Source organism: Lathyrus oleraceus, chromosome 2 (genome assembly GCF_024323335.1).
Source record: "Lathyrus oleraceus cultivar Zhongwan6 chromosome 2, CAAS_Psat_ZW6_1.0, whole genome shotgun sequence".
Taxonomy (NCBI): domain Eukaryota; kingdom Viridiplantae; phylum Streptophyta; class Magnoliopsida; order Fabales; family Fabaceae; genus Lathyrus; species Lathyrus oleraceus.
Window position 1 is genome coordinate 407,955,448 of NC_066580.1, and position 15,615 is coordinate 407,971,062.

Genomic DNA, 15,615 nt, shown 5'->3' on the forward strand with positions numbered 1-15,615 from the left:
TTTAGAATATTTTTTTTAAAAAATTTAGTTATTTTGAAAAGAAATTCTTTTGAAGAGAGATTTGTCATCTATTGTAATTTTAAGTATTAGTTTTTAAAATTTGCGCCAGGAGGATATCCAATTTTCTAAAAAAAAACACTCAAACACACTCAACACCAATGTAGGTCACGTGCTCCTTGCATATCCAATGCTACTGTCTGATTTTGTTTAGTTCCGCCGCTTACCAAAAGCTGAACAAACGCCGAACCGGAAAACAGAGCACCGCTTCATCAACCTACTACGCCCACTACTCATTACTCAACACAAACAAACCCTATTTTCTTCTCTTTCTCTAAGTTCACTTCAATTTCCCCAACTTTACAATGGCTGCGCTATGATTAACATGTAAATTTTCATGGCGGTGAAATGCTTATTCCGCACCAGAGTTCACTTCCAACAACCACGTTTCTTCAGGTTCTATTCTCCCAATTCTTCCGCGTTGTTGTTGGAAGATGAAACTCCAAATTTCAATGCTCCAGTTCCTAAAACCCCGATGAAATTATCTCGTTTGGTTGTTAAGGTGTTCAAGTCCTTAAATTGGGGGGTTGCAAGGGAAGTAAGGTTCAAAGGTTTGGTTCAAACTCATGGTTTTTATCACTCAATCAATTCCTTTAGAATGATCATTCACACCTATTCTTTGGCTGGTATGAGTTTGGAAGTCTTTATTTTGCTTAGAGATATTGTTGGGTACTATAAAGAGGAAAACCTAGACGCATTCGAGTTGTTTTCGGTTTTGCTTGATTCGCCACACCATGTGAAAAGGTCTGGTTTTGTGTTTGATATGCTTATGAAAGTTTTTGCTTCAAACTCTATGCTTGAACATGCCTATTATGTGTTTGTTAGTGCTAGGGATGTTGGGATTCAGCCGAATATAATGTCTTGTAATTTCTTGTTGAAATGTTTGGTAGAAGCAAATAGAGTGGATGGTGTGAGATGTTTCTTTGAGGATTTGAAAAACTTTGGTCCAAAGATGAATATCCACACTTATACAATCATGATGAACTTTTATTGTAGAGATGTTGGGTGCAGTGCTGATATTAGGCGAGCTTCTGAGATTCTAGGAAAGATATATAGGAGTGGGGAAACCCCGACTGTTGTTACGTATAGTACTTATATTAAGGGACTTTGTAAAGTTGGTTCTATTGAGGCTGCGTTGAAGTTAATTTGTGACTTGCACCGAAAAAACCAGCCTCTCAATAGTCATTGTTTTAATGCTGTCATATATGGATTTTGTCAAAGAGGTGCAGTAGATGAAGCTTCAATAGTTTTGGAAGAAATGAAAAACTGTGTAATACTTCCCGATGTTTATAGTTATAGCATTTTAGTTGATGCGTTTTGCAAGAATGGAGATGATAAGAGAGCTATTGACTTGATGACAGATATGAAGCTCTATGGAATAAAACCATCCATTGTTAGCTATACTTCTCTCATTCGCGGTCTATGCAAGAATAGGCCGATGCAAAGCTTGATGAATATTTTCCATGAAATCGGAGCTTCAGGTTGCAAATATGATCAGATTATGTATGAAACTTTAGTTGATGGATTTTGCAGGAAAGGTGACATGCATTCAGCTATCAATGTTATGGAGGAGATGAGTGGCAATAATTTTGCTCCCTCTGCTTTTAGTTATTGCAGTCTAATTAGAGGGTTCTACAAATTGAGACAATTCAGTAACGCATTGAAAATTTATGGTATCATGCAAAAAAGGGGTTTCTGGCCAGATACAATCACTTGCAATCATATTCTTAGTATTTACTGCAGGGAACGTGAATTCAATGAAGCTTTGGCGTTGTCGGAGAAATTCCAAGAACACGGAGTCAACCTCAACCCATATTCATATAATGAATTCATCCACATGCTTTGTAGAGAACATTTTCCAGAAAAGGCACTGCAGCTTCTGCCACTAATGCTTAAAAAGAATGTACTTCCTGGAGTTGTTAATTATAGCACACTTATAACTGGCTTTGTCAAACATTCAAATTCTAAAAAGGCCGTGATGTTATTCACAAGAATGACAAAAGTAGGAATCACTTTCAACGTCAAAACATATACATTTCTTATGGACCAATGTATCCGTAATTGCAAAAGGCGTTTAGCATACTACTTATTTGAGGAAATGAAAGAAAGGGGTGTATATCCAGATCAGAAAGCATATAATACTCTAATAATTGCCTTTTGTAATGCTGAAGAGATGATTATGGCACAGGCATTATATTATGAAATGTTGCGGGAGGGCTGTTCACCAGATGTAATTACTTATACTAGTTTGAGTAATGCATATTGGAAGTTAAACATGATAGACCAGGCTCATAAGTTGTATGATGAAATGAGGGCAACTCTTTTGTCCTGATTATGTAAGGTTCTGCGTCTGAAAGCTGGTGCAATTAGGTAGCTCTGCCAAGGCTTCCATTATATCCAGTTGGTATGTGTTTTGACATAACTTTTTTCTTCTCATGTTTTGACATCTCTATATTATATACTTACGTTACTCAACTTGCTATTGAACTGATAAACCATTTTAAACTGTTTGATCGAATATTCGTTATAAAACCTGTGTGCTTAGTAAATGTATCACTCACTGTCACCCACGTATCGTGTTATTTGTTTTGGGTAAAAATATAGCTATTTATTATCATACTGTACTAGCTTGTTATTTTGTGAGTAATATTTGAACCATCATTTTTAAGTCAATAAAATGAGATTCATAATGCTAACATGAAATGTTTCATTTCATACATATTGAATTTCACATTTCTATGTACAAACACAATTACATTTTGGGTTATACAAGAATATTCTGTATAACATTTTCCAAAACAGGGCATATATATATATAGTCTAGCACTGTAAAAGTTCACTTAAATCGTACTCATCATCCTAAAGCCTAATTGATTAAAAATATCAATAGTAATCATATAGTATTACATTACATGTATGACACATTAAGTATTTGTTTATTTATTTATTTATTTATTTTTAATATTGAATATTAATGCAAAAGTCTTCCACCTGCAGCTAAACAAATGTTTTGGGTCCATTCCTGCTGTGATTTACCAAATATCTTCATATTTTCCAATTCTATGTTGACCCACTTTATATCGTCAAGTTAAATTAAACCACAAATGCTGGTTTCTATGAAATGATATATTTTTGTTGCAGTAAATAATAGTAACGAGGATTATAACATTGAAGATATTAAAAGAATTTAGTATTAGTAATTTATTATTATAATCATCCTCATCTTTTTTGCTTGTCACGTGTGTAACAAAACAGGAAGGTCAAATATTTTGAATTCGGATTAGGTGCAGTCGCCACTCCATGCAGTCAGCTGGAGCCAGCAATCGGACAGCCTCAAACTTGCTGACTGCATGCAGTCATTGACTTGTGACTGCACACAAGCCAGATCCAAATATTTCATTTCCAGTGCAATGATCCAAGGAAGACAAATTGGATTGGGTCCGTAAAGAGAGTCAAACATGGTAAGTTAAATGGAATACCCATGTCATTGTCAATAATTGATACTTGAAACACCATATTTCCTGCTAAGATTAGCACCACTTTTGAAGAGTGCTTTTCTGTGAACTATTTAACACTTTAACACAGTTATTTTCTACGTCTTTCCCTTTTGATTGTTATCTGATGTTCACTGTCATATTATGACAAGTCGGGACAATGAATTCATTTTCTATAAAAAGGTCAAATCATCGTGATCATATAAAAGCGATTGAAATGCAAGATGTAGTCGCTGCAAAAGTGGAGGTGGTTGTCTATTCATATTTATAAACATTAGGACTACTAACTACTACTAGTGTAATTGGCACGTAAAGTCCAGATGTTGGAGTCATAGTAAGATGGTGAGATAATATACCAAATTCATGAAAATTCATAATTATATTAATTACGGGAATTCTATAAAAGAAGGTTAAGATTCAGATTGAAATTGTTGATGTGTTGTATTGTGTGAGCCGAGCTCCTTTACTATTGGATAAAAGCTACCCAGTCTGCTTTGTTTTTCTTTTTTGAGTCTCATATACTTGATGATAGGAGGCATTTTACATTTGATGATAATTATAAAAAACTATTTGGAGTATTCAAATATCCTTGAAGTAACAGGAAGGTTGCATTTTCTTGTGCAGCAAAGCTTCGACTTTTGATAGGCAACTTTAGAACACAATTTTTTATGGTTGTTCATCATTTGATTACAATGCCATATTAAAGAATACTTGCACACATGCATGATTGCGGCCGTTATCTGCATTTTGGGTTCTTAAACTGGCACTTGATGAGGAGGGCGTGCATTTGTATTTCTTGTTTATTAGTTATTCCTTGATGTCCATATATATAAAATTAAAACACACATAAGTGACCCATAAATGTTATCCTAGTCTAACTGCCAACGGGAGTACTTTTCTTCTTTGCAACATAGATTTTTCAAGACCTTGGGCCTTCGCTCGCTGGTATATTTGAAGGAGCGTGTGCATTTTTGCTGAGCAGGACACAGTGGGATCTGTTGATCTAACCTTTCCCAAACAGCGGTACTAGAGGTTGATTTAAATGTGTTTGTTGACGTACCGTCATTGTTGATACCCCTATCTGAAGATGTTTGTGTCGGTCTGAGCACCATGTAAGTCTTCTGGCTGTGGCAGAACAATATTTATAAATTATCCGTGCATATGGACAGAAATATATGGTAAATGTCACATTAAACATGCTTCACCTGTGGGTTTAATATTATGTTGCTTTTGGACATTGAACGCCAGTCTGTTGTTTTGTCTACTAATATTGCTAATTATTGCACTATTATATTGCTATTTGCTTAGGTCAGTCGATGAAAAGAATGATACATTTGCTTGATTTTGCTTATTCCTGTTAATATTTTCCTGTAGAATAGACTGTTCGTCATTATTTGTGTGCTGTCACAAAAACAACTCTGGACCTTCATAAGGTTTTGTAGTGTTGTGGCACTTTCTCCATCTCATTGACTGCTGTGGCATTTTCTCCAACTAGTACAAAGTATTAACTTAACTTTGCCTTTTTTTTTGTAGCGTCCAAGCCCTATTTTTTCAACAAGCTAAGCATAGATGGAGAATGTTGCAGATGTCTTTTGGTGAAGTGAGGTTGGATCCTTTCGCATCTGCTGAGAGGTAATTAGAAACTCATCTGAACTTTTACCCTTTACTTTATATCACATATCAGAGCTATACTTTAAATTCTAGTCATAAAGCTCTTCGGGCTATCTTTGATTCTTTACATTGTTAGATTCTGATATTTTAAATGTAAATTCATTAGTTTAAGTTCATTATTAGATGGGTATGCATCATTTGATACAGACAGAATTGAATCTGTAAGCGTCTCAGAGCTAAGTAGGAGAATGATGGGACACTAGTTTTGTGGTTCTTTCCTTTATGTTAAAAAAACCGCGTCAGGTCGTGCCGTTCAGTCACATATGGGTGACTCGGCTGGAAAGACCGCAATAATGGGATTGGATTTAGAACAATGCCGTGTGAAAGCGGCCGCTCCGGCCGTGTCAGCCGTAAATGATATTACCCTTAAATTTTTGAGGATAGAAGGTTATTTTATTGAATTTTATTGGCATTTGCAAATATGTTTTGCTGAAGACTTCTGTCTTTTATTTCTAAATATGAATACTTCATGAATTTTGATTAATTTATAGTAGTTTTTGACAATTATGACAATTATGTGTTTATTAATATTAACTATATTAGTATCCGCGTTACTTAAATATCAGCCGTTCTGCTTCCCGCTCCCGTTCCGTTCCATTTATAGAGATGGCCGCGTCGTGCCATTATCCGAGATTGATAACATAGCTTTTCTAATAGTGAGGCCGAATAGGGAAATAAGAATGACGTGACAATATTCTGTTAGCAAGGGAGGGTTATAAGAGATAGAGGAGGTGAGAGTAGGAATCATTGAGAAGTTTTTAAGAATTTGGTTTGGAGAGAATATCTCTCTGGCAGGAGTCTTGTCTATTGTTTTCTGTTTCTCAATTGTAGAGCTCCCGAGCTCAGACTTTCATCCTATAATATACCGTTTCGTTTTAATTGAAAATTTTGGTTTTATTAGAGCACTACTCTATGCGGTGGCCGACACACAAATTTATAAAGATGGGTCCTTGACTAATTATATTATCTTTTTTTTACACTGGGAAACTTAGCGTTGTGGTTGGCATTGGCAGTCTCTCATGTTCATAATTCTTGATGTCCTAATTAGGTCTTTAATTCCCATGGGTTTTTTTTAATTCCCATGGATTTTTTTTAATTCCCATTGATTCAATTCAAAAAACTTCAAAATTTGTTTGCTGAGTCATTAGTAGGTGTTCAAAATTCTGAATATTACTGGTTCAGATTCAAACATGTTTGAATTTTCCTGTCTCAGCTGAGTGTGCTTTGTTTTCCATTAAATATGTGCTAAATTTTTATTGATTGAATTGGTTCCAGGTTCAAATTAACGTCCCTAAGATGAATATTTCTCAATCGAAGATTACCGTGTTTTTTTGGTTGAAGTTCACTTTGTTTCCATGGGACTAGAAGGCTCAAGAGAAAATAAGCTACAAAAAGCAGTTAATAAGATAGAGGTGTGCAAGTTGCAATGCTAAATTATTAAGAAATTCCCAAGTTGTCTTTCTTATTGTATGGTTCTGCTTTGGCTCATCTTGATCCTAGGCAGGTCAGAAAATTTCTACACTTCATGTACAAATTTCCCTCTTTATCATTATTAATTATTTTTGTAGGAAGGCACCGTGTAAAAGTTTATTGTCTTTGATAATAAGGTTCCTCAGTTGAGAAACCCAAGTACATCAAGAGTAACATGCCACTGAGTATTGTGTTGGTTTAACTGAGACTATATAGGGTTGCGTATTGGAGTATAAAGTAGTAGAATCTTGAACAAGAAACAAAAAGATTAAGAAAAGACCTTCAGAGTGAAAAAGTAGATATGAGAAGTTTATGACTTTGGTTTTGACACATGTGTGTTTATGGAAATTTTGTTTGTCATGTATTATTGATGAGTGAAGTATATCACTGCATTTTACCTTTAAATATACCAGTCAATAGATTTTATCTTCTCCTACTCCAAATGTCTTGATTAGGAATATCAGACAACATATTGTTGACTGATGTTTATCGCCTTTTATTTTGTGTTGAAACTTAAAAAGGTTTGAAGATTACCTATAAAAATTTGACTTTAGCTAGTGCTATTAGGATTACTATACTGTTGATGCATCTACCATTGAAGTTAAGAAAAGATATGTTTGTTACTTATTTTTAGAAAGCTTTGGCGAAACAGTTGCTATTATGGATTACAAGCAGAAATGTTTTATAGACTTTATAGAATAATTCAATTTGATTAAATGATAGCAGGACTTATATTTACAATGCCTTAACTTAATTATGTATTTTTTTATTTGGTTGAAACTGTGAAGGAAGCTTGCCAGAGATAGTATGAATTTTCTCACGGTTAAATTTTTTTTTATTGCATTTAAGTGTTAGAAGAGCACATTATAGATATGAGGATTAAATTTTCTTCATCAAGATACAATTTCCTTGGATGTTTTGAAGTTATATTGTTCACCTGATTTTATGATTACAAATTTGTTCAAGGATATGATAGAATTTCTATCACGAATTTCTTTTACGATAAGGATACTGATGAAATATATGCAAAGCATATTGGATAATTCAAATTTTTTAAACTGGTCACTCAATATTCAGTATGAAGTTTTCTCTATGACATTATTTGAGATGAAAATATTGGAGCTTAGTTTTGTGCTTATAAAAATAAATTAATATGTATGTAAATCAACTTGAAAGTATTATGCATGCTCTTGGTTGTCTAACATTTCTTATGCCCTCGAGTATCATTAAGGGAGTTGGTATCTAAATACTTCATTTGCAAGACTTTGTAAAGGCAGTCCTTTTTTTTTTCTTTCCTTTAAGCATTTTAAGTTGACATTGTGAAGTTTTTTGTCAGCACTCTTGCTTCATATATATGTTATTTTTGGATAAACGCCCCTTGTTACAACTATTGAATTAGGAGAGATTAAGAGAAATTTAGATTAAACCGTGTGTTTTAAAAGCACTACGGAGACTTCGTTATATATAGAGAGATTACAACTAATTACATGATATAGTCGATGTCTATATACAAATATTCTAACACTATGTATTTATAAATATCAACACTCCCCCTCAAGCTTGAGTATATAAGTCAAATGCACCAAACTTACATATATAATTAGTTCGGGGACTTCTTAGAGATTTTGTAAACACGTCTGCCAATTGATCATTAGAATTGACAAAGCTTGTGACGGTGTCACCTGACTCGATCTTTTATCTAACAAAGTGACAATCTATCTCAATATGTTTGGTCCTCTCATTGAAGACTGGATTTGAAGCAATGTGCAATGCAGTTTGATTATCACAAATAAGTGTCATTGGTCTTGCTTCTTCAATTTGAAGTTCCTTGAGCAACTGCTTTAACCAAATAAGTTCACATGTTGCCGTTGCCATTGCCATGGTCCTATACTCTGCCTCAGCGCTTGATCTTGCAACTACGTTTTGTTTCTTACTTTTCCAGGATATAAGGTTTCCTCGAACAAGTACACAATACCCAGAGGTGGATCGTCTATCAATGGGTGACCCTGCCCAATCAACATCAGAGTATCCAATTATCTGAGTATGTCCTTTATCTTCATACACTAAACCTTTTCCTGGAGCACATTTGATGTATCTCAGAATCCGGATAATAGCATCCATGTGTTCCTGACAAGGGGAATTTAAGAACTGACTTGCCACACTAACTACAAAAGAAATGTCTGGACGTGTGACTGTGAGATAATTCAACTTTCCAACCAATCTCCTATACCTTCCTGAGTCAGATAGAGGCTCCCCCTGATTGGGTAGTAGTTTGACACTTTGATCCATAGGAGTATCAGCTGGTTTGACATTCAACAAACTTGTTTCTTCCAAAATATCCATATCATATTTTCGCTGAAAAATCACCAAACCATCTTTAGATTGGGCTACCTCAATACCCAAGAAATAGCGGAGTTTACCAACACAAATTATTTATAAAACAAAGAAAAATCTTAGAACTAACATAAAATCAAAACTCAAATCTAGAATTTAGGATCAAGAAGGCATGTCAATGGGTGGGTTGGGGACGATTTCTAATGGGTTGGGTAAACGGAACATTATTATTCGTCCCGTTTATTTTATTATGTACTTTATTATTTAGTTTTGATAATTGAAATATTAAATATATGGTAAATGCTTAGTTTGTACATAACTTTTTGAGATTATTTTATTTTATTATTTATAAAGTAATTTAATGTTGAGGAAAATGAATATTTCTATTAAAAAAACCGTCCCATCTGTTGTTTTGCATACTTGATCTAAGTTCTAGATTTGAGTTGTGTTTGTATCTTGGTGTTAAACTTCATGAAGTCAACTTAAAATGCTTACTGCATAACATCTTCAAGTTGATTCACATACAACATAATTTGTTTCTATAAGCTCTAATATTTTCATCTCAAGTACTATCATAGAGAAAACTTGTTATTGACAATTGAGTGACTATCTGGAATTTTATCATATCCTTGACAAATTCTTAATCATAAAGTCAGGTGACAAGGAAATTGTATCTTCCATGTCATTGTGTGATAAATAAAATTTAATCCTCATATCTATAACGTTCTAATGGAATAAAAAAATTCTTAAACCGTGAGGAAATTCATGTTGTCACGAGCATATTTCCTTCACAGTTTCAACAAAATAAAAAACATAGAAAATTAAGTTAAAGCATTGCAAATTATAAGTCATTGCTATCATTTTAATCAAATTGAATTACTCTATGGAGTCTATAAGAAGATAAATTCTTTGTCCATATAAAACATTTCTCTGCTAGTAATCCTTAATAGCAACTGTTTTGCCAAAGATTTCTAAAAGCAAGTAATCAATGTACCTACCTCTTCTTAACTTCAATGGTAGAAACATAGAAACGGTATAGTAATCTTAATAGCACTACCTAAAGCCAATTTTAGAGCTTAATGTCCATTTTTTAAATTTCACACTAAATAAAAGAAGATAAGCATCAATCAATAATATGTTGTCAAGAGATTTAGAGGGTAGGAGAAGATAAAATTCATTTATGGTACATTTCTAATGTCATAAACTTCTCATATCTACTTTTTAACTAAGAAGATATTATCTTAATCTTTTTGTTTCTTGTTCAAGATTCAACTATTTAATACTCCATGACACAATCCTATATTAATCTTAGTTAGATATCAACTAAAGTATATTACTGAGTTTCAAAAAGAAATATATTTATTTTAATAGTTATCTATAACAAAATATAAAGGAAAAAAAATCTTTTTTTGGTGTTGTCTATTTTTTTTCCTTCTATTTTATCTTTTATTTATTGTAATTATTTTTTAAAAAATAAAATAATTAAAGGTTGTGAGGGTAAGTTTGTTACTTTATTTTTAAATAAAAAATAACTACTATGCAAGTAGGTGCAAAATATTAACTAAAGTTATTGAAAACAATGTTTTTGTTTATTGAAAACCATATGTAGTGCGAACATGTGTTTGAAATAATAAGACATTGTTTTCTTAACTTAATTTTGATTTTAAAAAGTGAAAAAACTACATATAAAAGAAATTATTAATTGCTATGAGATAACAGTTATTTTTTATTTAAAAATAAAGTAACAAACTTACCCTACAATTAATAATTTCTTTGATTTGTAATTTTTTTCACTTTAAAATCAAAATTAAGTTTAGAAAACAATATCTTCTTATTTCAGCTCGATTCCAAATCAGTTAGATTCAAATCAAATGTTCCGAGAAATAGGTTGTTGTACTTTTTAGTGTATATATAAGAATCACATAATATTTTGCACATACTTAGATTAATTATCACTTTCAATTATTTTCTCTCTCTAGCTGCAACTACAATGTAAAATTCTCTCTCATATTATTATTATTTTTATTTTGTTTGGCTGTTCAGAAAATTGAAACATTTATTTTCTTGAATTTAGAGTTTTTTTATATATTAAAAATGGTTGTTTTGTTGTTGTGTTTGATTTCTGGGAACAACTTAAAATTGTTTTTTTTTGTGGTGTGTTTTTGAACCTAAAATTGTGAGTCTTTTTTGCTTTATTTGATGTTTTTTGTTTGTGGTTTTGTGGCTCTTACTTTGTTGTGTTCTGTTATACCATAAACGATAATTTAGTGGCTTGCTTCTTTAAAAGGTTTTTGATATTTTGCATTGAGAAGGTGTTTATTCTTTTTTCTTTTCCTTTTTATATAAAATGTTACCTTAGTATATCATAGAAGGTTATAATCATGTTCATTAACAAGTTAACTCAACCTTAATGTTTTAGGCGATGTCGACCTACGGTTACGAGATAGTCCGGAGTCTCATTGTTGATATCGAGCTTGATGTTAATGTCAAGAGAGCAATGAATGAGATCAATGCAGGTAATATATTCTAGTTCTGGTTCCTCAACAAGAAAACATTTTGCTTAAGAAAACACTTATATGATAATCGGTTATACTATAAACGCTAAAATTTTGATTGATCATGGCAGTTGCAGTTATATTCTAATTTTTTTTTGCGATATCATCAACAGCGGCGAGAATGAGGTTGGCTGCAAACGAGAAAGCTGAAGCAGAAAAGATATTGCAGATCAAGAAAGCTGAAGCAGAAAAGATATTGCAGATCAAGAAAGCTGAAGGAGAAGCTGAGTCCAAGTATCTATCAGGACTCGGTATAGCTCATCATCGTCAAGCTATCGTGGACGGATTGAGGGACAGTCTTCTCGCATTCTCCAAAATCGTACCCGGTCTAAATATGTCATGGACATGTTGGTAACTCTACTTCAACGCCGCGAAGGAAATTGAAGTATAGTCAAAATTTTGTCTGTGTTCATACCAAATGGTCCTGGTGCTGTTAGAGACACTGCTGTGCAGGTTAGGGATGGTCTCCTTCACGGAAATGCTGCAAATTTATCGGTGTTTTTGGGATATTATAAATGCGATTTTTTTTAAATAATCAAGTTTTTCAATTTAATTTCCAAAATAACCATGTTTCATGCACACCTCTAAAACATGCGTCAGTTGTAATGGCGCATGCATGCTATCATTGAACATAGGCGTGAATACCATTGACGCATATATGCAGCTGAAACCAATGCAATTGACGCATACTTTATTATATCAAGTGTATGTGTCATTGCATGTAGCACATGTTTTCTATATTATTTAAAAAATGTTATAATTGAGATAAATAAAATAAATAGGTAAATGAAAAATAATTATTAATATTATGATAGAAAGTTAAAATACATAACAATTGACAAGAGAATCAATGATCCGACCAATTGAAACGTTCCATGTTCAACATTCTGGTGTGTTAGATTGTCTTCGAGGTCTCCCACGATTTCCCTGAGTTATTTGGGATTTTTGATGTAATGGTGGCTGGTCTGAAGGTATAGTGGGAGGTCCAGCGGTATTTGATAAATTTGTCATTATTTCTTTCAAATAGTTGAGGGTGTTGTCGTAATTGAGTTCGGTGTCCATGTTGTCATAGTTGAGTCGTTGTTGTTGGGTTGTTTGTAGACGGTATGGTTGTTAAAATTGGAACATTGGATAGTTTTGAAAACGAAACAATGGTTGTTGTGGTGTAATAAAGTCAAACAGTTGTTGGATGTTCGTAAGTGGGGGGTTATTATGGCATGGAGTTGAATCGTATGAATCATTTGAACTATAGACAGATGTTGTGGCTGTGTATGGTTGTTAGTGTTTATGGTTTGGTTCCTGGTTTTGAGTTTGGGTGTGTGACATGAATTGGTTGTGAGGTTGGGTGTTTGGTGGTTAAGCGTATATGGTAGGGTGATGGTGTGAGGTTGATTGTTGGGTTTAGGTGGGTGTGAGGTTGGTTGTTGGACGGGGATTTCTTGTTGGGCGTATGATGACGAAACTCGTTGACGTGAATAAATCAAATACCTTGACCCAGACACAAACCGTGGTGTTGTAACTGACCTAAATCATGCCATATAATATTGAGTTCGTCTAGCACCATGTATGATTGGTTCGTTTAAGACGTGTTTTCGCCGATTCCTCCAATGACGACACATCTCTTTTGTGAAGTCTCTCAAATCGGAATAATCCCATTAGCCATCGACTCTTTGTTGATGTCAATCTCCCAAACACGTTGGAGGTTCTAGAATTTGTTGTTGCATGTCGAACTGTAGTTTTACACGGTCACTCTGGTGCATCTCCATAGTAATGAATCAAGTGATTGGTGTTTTTGCTGTCTAAACGGCATCATCATCATGGTTAACCTGATGGTCAAGACCCAAATACGACCTTCAGATAAACTGTATAAGAATTTGACATGATTAGAGGATATGTAATTGGATAATTTTTTAAAATCAAAAGTAGATTTTTTTAATAGTAATACATCGTCTGGTCCAATGTGGTCTAAAATATTGCGATAGACTACTACAGCGTGTTTGAGACACCTGTTGTAGTTCATACCCTTAAGTGACCACCTAGATCGAAAAGATTTAAAATATATTAGTTACAGTCAATTGTAGTATAAAGTCTAACAAATTAGAAGATTTAAGATAAATTTACTTTGTTGCGTAACAAAATGTGAATGTCTTCTCGTTGACCGGGGCGAGTGACGACATTTTTGACCAACCTCATACTTGTAGCAAATAGGCGCAAGAATAAAACGTACAAATATTTTTTTTTTGGCATTTTTACACAACGAACTATATAGATGGGACAAAACAGTTGACCCCCAATTATATGTGCCTACTTTATTTATGTTTCGTAACAACGACAAATACATAATATTTATCGTATTACCAGTACTTTCAAGAAATAAAAAATTACCAAATAGAATCATAATATAACAACGAGCTTTATATACTTAGTATATTCTTCATTTAATGTTATACTTGAATAATACTGTTTAAGATATTTTAAATTAGTACCTTGACCCTTACGTTGACCCGAAGTCTGTCCTGTAGTTGTGTCTTCACACAAAGGGGCACCCAACAATTCATCGCATATAGAGAGTTATCTTGGTTAAATCCACAATTTACGCTCTTACAATCGATAGGTAGACCTAACAACATGTAGACGTCCTCAATTGTGACGGTACACTCATCGAAAGGAAGGTGAAATGTGTGGGTATCGGGTCTCCATCTTTCTACCAAAGCAAGAATAAATTTGTAATCAACTGAGTATGAGACTATGTTAAATAGATTATCTAAATTGCATCCTCTTAGATACGATTCTATCAAATGGGCATGTGGTACATCATGTACACAACATCGAAATCTCTTTGCGTCCTAACAAAAGATAATTAAGAAATAAGTAAGAATAAATAATAAACAATAGAGACATTTTGTTAGGAAATAAGAATAAATAATAAAGAATATATAATAAGTAATAACATACAAATGTCGCAATATTGTCGATTGTTCCACACCTTTTGGCGCATACCTGATGTATGGATATTCACCATTAACCATATTTAACTGCATGCTAATACGTGATCAATGCATTCACCATCAAACACACAACTTGCATCTTGCAAAAATGGCTTCAACAAAACATTACATGATCAATGCCCATACCGATGGTGAAATATTTGAATGTGGGTTATTCGGTTTTTGTTTTTGTAACACAGAAGTTACTCGGTTTACAATAAATAGACGATCAAAATTTTCCCATTTGAAACAAAGAATAGAAAAGAAATTGCAGTGTAGTCAGGTGGGACAAATCATCTACAAAAATCTGGTGTTTTTTGCAGACAACCAAGTTAAGTTTTATTAGTTGAAGATTCGAGATGATGGCGGTGTTCATCATATGTTTCTCAATAATCTGGGTTCGATGATACTGAGTTATATATTTTAACACACCAAAATAAATTGTATCAGTCTGTTGATCTGTCACAAGTGTTTTGTGAAACTGATGACGGCGAACAAGGTGAAGTCGGTGCTGTTGACGAGGAAGAAGAAAAAGACGAGTTATTGGTTGATGAAATGGTGAACGATGAAACTGTCGACCACCAGCAAGAGCCATTAGCATCCAATCGTGTATATTGTCCACCTCAACACATGACAAGCTTGAATTTGGGTGCAGATGAACCTTCGTCAAATATATTTTATAATTCTTATGTGCAAACTCAAGGATCATTGAAAGAAGGAGACAAATTTCGCACAAAAGAAGACTGTGTAAGAGCCATTAAAAAGTATCACATGGAATTATCAACTGATTATAGGGTTGATTGAACTAATGCAACGAGGTATAAGATTTATTGTCGTAATGAGCTCTGCCAGTTCCGATTGTCAGCATCTTACTAGAAAAGGAGTGATTCTTGGGAGATATATTTTATGGGTCTAATTCACACATGCTTAATCACGAACCCAATGCAGGATCATTGCAAACTCAGCTCTCAGTTAATATGCGATGAAGTTTTGTATGTCATTAGCGACAATCCATTGTTAAAGGTGAGTACAATAATCTCGCATATT

The 15,615-nt window shown here is 33.6% G+C and overlaps 1 protein-coding gene across 11 annotated transcripts; it reads left to right on the top strand.

Moving 5' to 3' along the window:
* The first annotated feature begins 120 nt into the window (after positions 1 to 120).
* Positions 121 to 12,073, top strand: LOC127119767 (pentatricopeptide repeat-containing protein At5g39710). 11 transcript variants are annotated; one of them, XM_051050079.1, is made up of 7 exons: positions 121 to 2,461; positions 3,313 to 4,663; positions 4,931 to 4,984; positions 5,085 to 5,183; positions 6,498 to 6,726; positions 11,446 to 11,542; positions 11,695 to 12,073. In XM_051050079.1, the coding sequence occupies exon 1, from the start codon at positions 395 to 397 to the stop codon at positions 2,387 to 2,389; it is 1,995 nt and encodes a 664-aa protein (XP_050906036.1). In that variant the 5' UTR covers positions 121 to 394; the 3' UTR covers positions 2,390 to 2,461; positions 3,313 to 4,663; positions 4,931 to 4,984; positions 5,085 to 5,183; positions 6,498 to 6,726; positions 11,446 to 11,542; positions 11,695 to 12,073. The 11 variants fall into 11 exon arrangements, with proteins under 11 accessions (XP_050906036.1, XP_050906040.1, XP_050906037.1 ...); XM_051050083.1 differs by lacking the exon at positions 4,931 to 4,984 and having other exon boundaries at positions 3,313 to 3,518; positions 4,534 to 4,663; positions 11,695 to 12,068; XM_051050080.1 differs by lacking the exon at positions 4,931 to 4,984 and having other exon boundaries at positions 3,313 to 4,729; positions 5,093 to 5,183.
* Positions 12,074 to 15,615: the final 3,542 nt, after the last annotated feature.